We start from the raw sequence: 4,701 nt of genomic DNA, 5'->3' as shown, positions 1-4,701 counted from the left end.
TTGGCCCGTAGTCAGGAAGCTTGCCTTCTCCAAAATGGCGGCCGCAATACAGATCGCTCCAATGAACTGCAGCGGCCAATGAGGTTTCTATATCTATGATGCCAACTGCCTGGGTCAAGGAGCGTATCCTGAAGGATGGATTTTTTTCCTCTTTTTTTTCTCTCCTTAACGAACATGCTAATTTTAGGGAATTTCTATACTATGTGGTGGAATGCAAGATTCATACTATACTGTGCATGTATTTGAATAAATACATAGACATATGATTATTGGTCAGTCACTGTCTGCTTGAACTGCTACATTAAGAGTAATGAAACATGATGACACATGATATCTGGAAGGGTCACACTGACCAGTTACAAGACATTGGTTTGTCCTGGTCACTAAAGGGCTGCGATTAAAATACATTACATTACAGTCATTTAGCAGACGCTTTTATCCAAAGCGACTTACAATAAGTGTAAAATAAAGACGAGAAGAAGACTGGACATATTAGGACAGCAACATGAATGCTGATGATAGATGCAGGATACTCATAAAGATTAAAACACCTTGTGATTGGTATAGGTAAGAATCGATCTGATTCGTTCTGCTTGATAGGGAAAGAAAGAGAGTATATATACTGTAAGCAGCCTCAATACAGGGCGGCCCCTGTATTGAGGGGCCGCCACTGCCGCCTGCTCTCGCACTTGCTTAGATTAGACCTAGAACTAATGTGTAAATTCACAAATAGTGAACATAGACTGGTCTGTCATCTTTGCTCAAAGTGCTCATTTCCTCAAGGGAACTTGAAAAAGACCGAAAGGGTCGAAACGTCGTATCAGCTGTTTGTTTGAAATAAAACCTGGAGCATAAAAGTGAGTTGCGAGCCAAATCTTTGTCTTATTACTGTCTCTACAGTTAAAGCTCAGCACCAAGGAACGGAGGATGTGCGTTATTTATGTTTCTCAAGGGAACCTACCACATTAACATGACATGAAATTAATATTTTGTGTAATTCAGAAAAAGAATAAGTCTTAAAAGCTGAAAAAAATAAATGTGCGTGCTCGTACGTGCGTACCTGCCAAGAATTCTCCTTTTTCCGCAATTTCCATCATTTAAACCAGCCTATACGACACCATACGGAAGAGTAGGCCTCCACAGCAGTGTTTGTTGCTCTTCTGTGCTCCAGGAGTATGTCAATCCTTAATATTCAACACAGCATACAAAAACTTATGTTCTGTTTTTTGGATTTATTTTTAGTTTGTTTTGTACTGAACCGAAATATGCTCTGAACTGCTATATAGGGTTTATTGTTGTGAAATGGTTCGGAAGGTACTACTGCTCAATCACAAATGAGCTATCATGGACACTGAAGGAAATATTTAACTTGTAAGGTTGAATAGGGTTGGATACTTGGATTGTTACTAAACCTTTTAGTGCCATACATTGTGAGCTTTAGATCCTGCTTTGCTTGATTGGTGAGGCTCTAAGTTAGCCTAGTGACAGGACAAGTTAGCTCCGGAAAGACACAGACAGACAGGCAAGACAGACATATAAATAGTTACATGTCTGCCTTGCCTGTCTGTCCGCAGGTTGCCATATTTCTTGTGCACGCTGTCACTATAGGCCAACTTAGAGCATCACCAATTTTTTGTCACAGGTTCTATACTTCTTTAAATCACTTTTTATAATGGCTCGGATGACATCATCAGCTGGACTCTTTCAGCCGTCTGTCAAGGAATGTATTTCATAAGAAAGAGACGCCGGCGTCATTTTCTTTATCAAGCCGTCTGTAAGGAAGTGAATGTTGGCCGAATCGGGCAGAGACCTTGCCCATAATATGGAGTGATGTCATAGACGAATGGTGTCATACTGTCTGGACTGTCTGAGATCCACATGAAGCCCCGCCGTTATTGGACCAAAACGAATACATCTGAAATAAAAAGTATCTCCAGTACCATGAGGTCCACCCACCGCTGCAGTAACCCGGGTCCAGGAGCACCCCTCAGCCCTGCGGATCTGCAGTGGCGTCACTGTGACATCAGCGCAACAGCCATATTATATCAGGTGTGCCCTCTTCACCGTTGTTCAGTCGTTGGCAGTTTTTTCGTAGTTTTAAAAATTGTGGTGAGAGTCAGTATTTGGGTGGGTTTAATGGTACTTCTTCATTAAAACAAAGGGACTGGGAAAGCAAAGAAGAGTGAAAATCACTAAGGCAGGCCACAAGGGAGCATGGCAGGAGGGCGCACTTTGCAGAACGCAACGACACCCCGCGTAAATCAAGCGGACAAGGAGGAGCACCACACGTCCAGCGATGGGAAGCACAAAGCGTCCGGGTGGCTGTCTTTACTTTCATTTGCCATCCTTCTCCTGGCCTGGTTGGTAGGATTCAGCTCAAGACTTTTTGCTGTGATCCGGTTCGAGAGCATCATCCATGAGTTTGACCCGTGGTTCAACTACAGAGCAACGCAATATCTCACCACCAATGGCTTCTACGAGTTCCTTAACTGGTTCGACGAGAGAGCTTGGTACCCGCTGGGCAGGATTGTCGGGGGAACGGTATTTCCAGGGTTGATGGTCACTGCGGGACTGATCCACTACGTCCTCAACCTGCTGCACATCACCGTTCACATCCGTGACGTGTGTGTGTTCCTGGCGCCGGTGTTCAGTGGCTTAACCTCCATTTCCACATTCCTGCTGACCAGGGAGCTGTGGAGCCACAGCGCCGGCTTGCTGGCCGCCTGCTTCATCGCCATCGTGCCCGGTTACACCCAGCGTTCGGTGGCGGGCTCCTACGACAACGAGGGCATTGCCATTTTTGCCCTCCAGTTCACCTACTACCTATGGGTGAAATCAGTGAAGACCGGCTCTGTGCTCTGGACCATTTTCTGCAGTATCTCTTACTTCTACATGGTATCTGCATGGGGAGGTTATGTGTTCATTATCAATCTGATCCCTCTGCATGTGCTCGTACTACTGCTGATGCAGCGCTATAGCAGTCGAGTGTACGTCGCCTACAGTACGTTCTACATCATGGGCCTTGTGCTGTCCCTGCAGATTCCTTTTGTGGGCTTCCAGCCAGTCAGGACCAGCGAGCACATGGCTGCTGCAGGTGTGTTTGGCCTGCTGCAGGCCTACGCCTTCATCCACTACTTAAGGGATCGTCTGAGCAGACGAGAGTTCCTGACTCTGTTCTTCCTCTGTATCCCGACCGCGGCTGTCGTCGGCACCCTCGCTCTCGTCTACCTGACGTACGCCGGTTACATCGCTCCGTGGAGCGGGCGATTCTACTCGCTCTGGGACACCGGCTATGCTATGGTCCACATCCCCTTAATAGCGTCGGTGGCAGAGCATCAAACGCCTACCTGGTGGCCCTTCTTCTTCAACCTGCATGTCTTGGTGTGCACTTTCCCGGCAGGCCTATGGTTCTGCATCAAGAACATCAATGACGAGCGAGTCTTTGTTGCGTTGTACGCCATCAGTGCGGTGTACTTCGCCGGTGTGATGTCACGTCTGATCTTGACGTTGACTCCAGTGGTGTGCGTTCTGTCCGCAGTGGCGTTCTCCAGTGTGTTCGAATGTTACCTGTCGGACGACACCGACAGAGACAACAAACCCCCCGCAGAGGACAAGAGGAACTCTGGGAAGCTCTCTGATAAGTCTGGAAAGGTGCGTAAACAACACGTGTCTGAGAAGGAGAGGCCAGAGAGAGGGCAGAACGAGGGGTCTGGAAAGGTGCGTAAACAACACATGCCCGAGAAGGAGAGGCCAGAGAGAGGGCAGATCGAGGGGTCTGGAAAGGTGCGCAAACAACACGTGCCTGAGCAGAAGCCAGAGATAGAGCAGATAGAGAAGGGTCTTGGGTCCAAAACCAAAACTGCAGTGTGCGTTACGATGTTGATGCTACTCGTGCTGTTTGCCATGCACTGTACCAGTGTCACCAAGTCTGCTTACTCCCACCCCAGTGTGGTACTGACTACAGGGAACCGTGATGGATCGACCAACATCATCGATGACTACAGGGAGGCGTACTATTGGCTGAGAAAGAACACAGATGATCACGCGCGGATCATGTCGTGGTGGGACTACGGCTACCAGATCGCCGGCATGGCTAACAGAACCACGATAGTCGACAACAACACGTGGAACAATAGTCACATAGCACTGGTGGGAAAAGCCATGGCATCCAATGAGAGCGCAGCTTATGAGATCCTGAGGTCCCTGGATGTAGACTATGTTCTAGTCATCTTTGGGGGAGTCATGGCCCAGGGTGATGACATCAGCAAGTTCCTGTGGATGGTGCGGATATCGGAGGGGGAACACCCCAAAGACATCAGGGAGAGTGACTACCTCACCCCTCAAGGAGAGTACAGGGTGGATGAGGCCGGTACAACCACGATGTTCAACTCCCTCGTGTACAAGATGTGCTATTATCGCTTCGGGGAGCTGCAGGTGAACCCCCAGAAACAGCCCGGCTATGACCGGGCACGCGGCTACGTGATCGGCAGCAAAGACATAACGTTCAAACATCTGGAGGAGGCGTTTACCTCAGAACACTGGCTGGTCCGAATCTACAAGGTCAAGGACCCGGAGAACAGGGAACCTCTGGACCACAAACTGCGCAGTTTCAATCCCAAGCAGACGTACACATCCAAAAAGACTTCCCACAGGAAGCAAGGACACATCAAGAACAAGTTGGTCCTGAAAAAAGGCAACTGA

General features: G+C 48.3%; 1 protein-coding gene across 1 annotated transcript; it reads left to right on the top strand.

The window, feature by feature from the left end:
* Positions 1–2,214: 2,214 nt before the first annotated feature.
* Positions 2,215–4,701, top strand: LOC311048636 (dolichyl-diphosphooligosaccharide--protein glycosyltransferase subunit STT3B-like; the record flags this gene model as incomplete). Its single annotated transcript, XM_084061899.1, has 2 exons — positions 2,215–3,666; positions 3,811–4,701. 2 exons carry the CDS (start codon positions 2,215–2,217, stop codon positions 4,699–4,701), a joined length of 2,343 nt encoding a protein of 780 aa, XP_083918025.1.

Source organism: Gymnoscopelus microlampas (genome assembly GCF_963454915.1).
Source record: "Gymnoscopelus microlampas genome assembly, chromosome: 7".
Taxonomy (NCBI): Eukaryota; Metazoa; Chordata; class Actinopteri; order Myctophiformes; family Myctophidae; genus Gymnoscopelus; species Gymnoscopelus microlampas.
The sequence above is the reverse complement of the archived record's forward strand: the minus strand, read 5'-3'. Positions and strand labels throughout refer to the sequence as shown.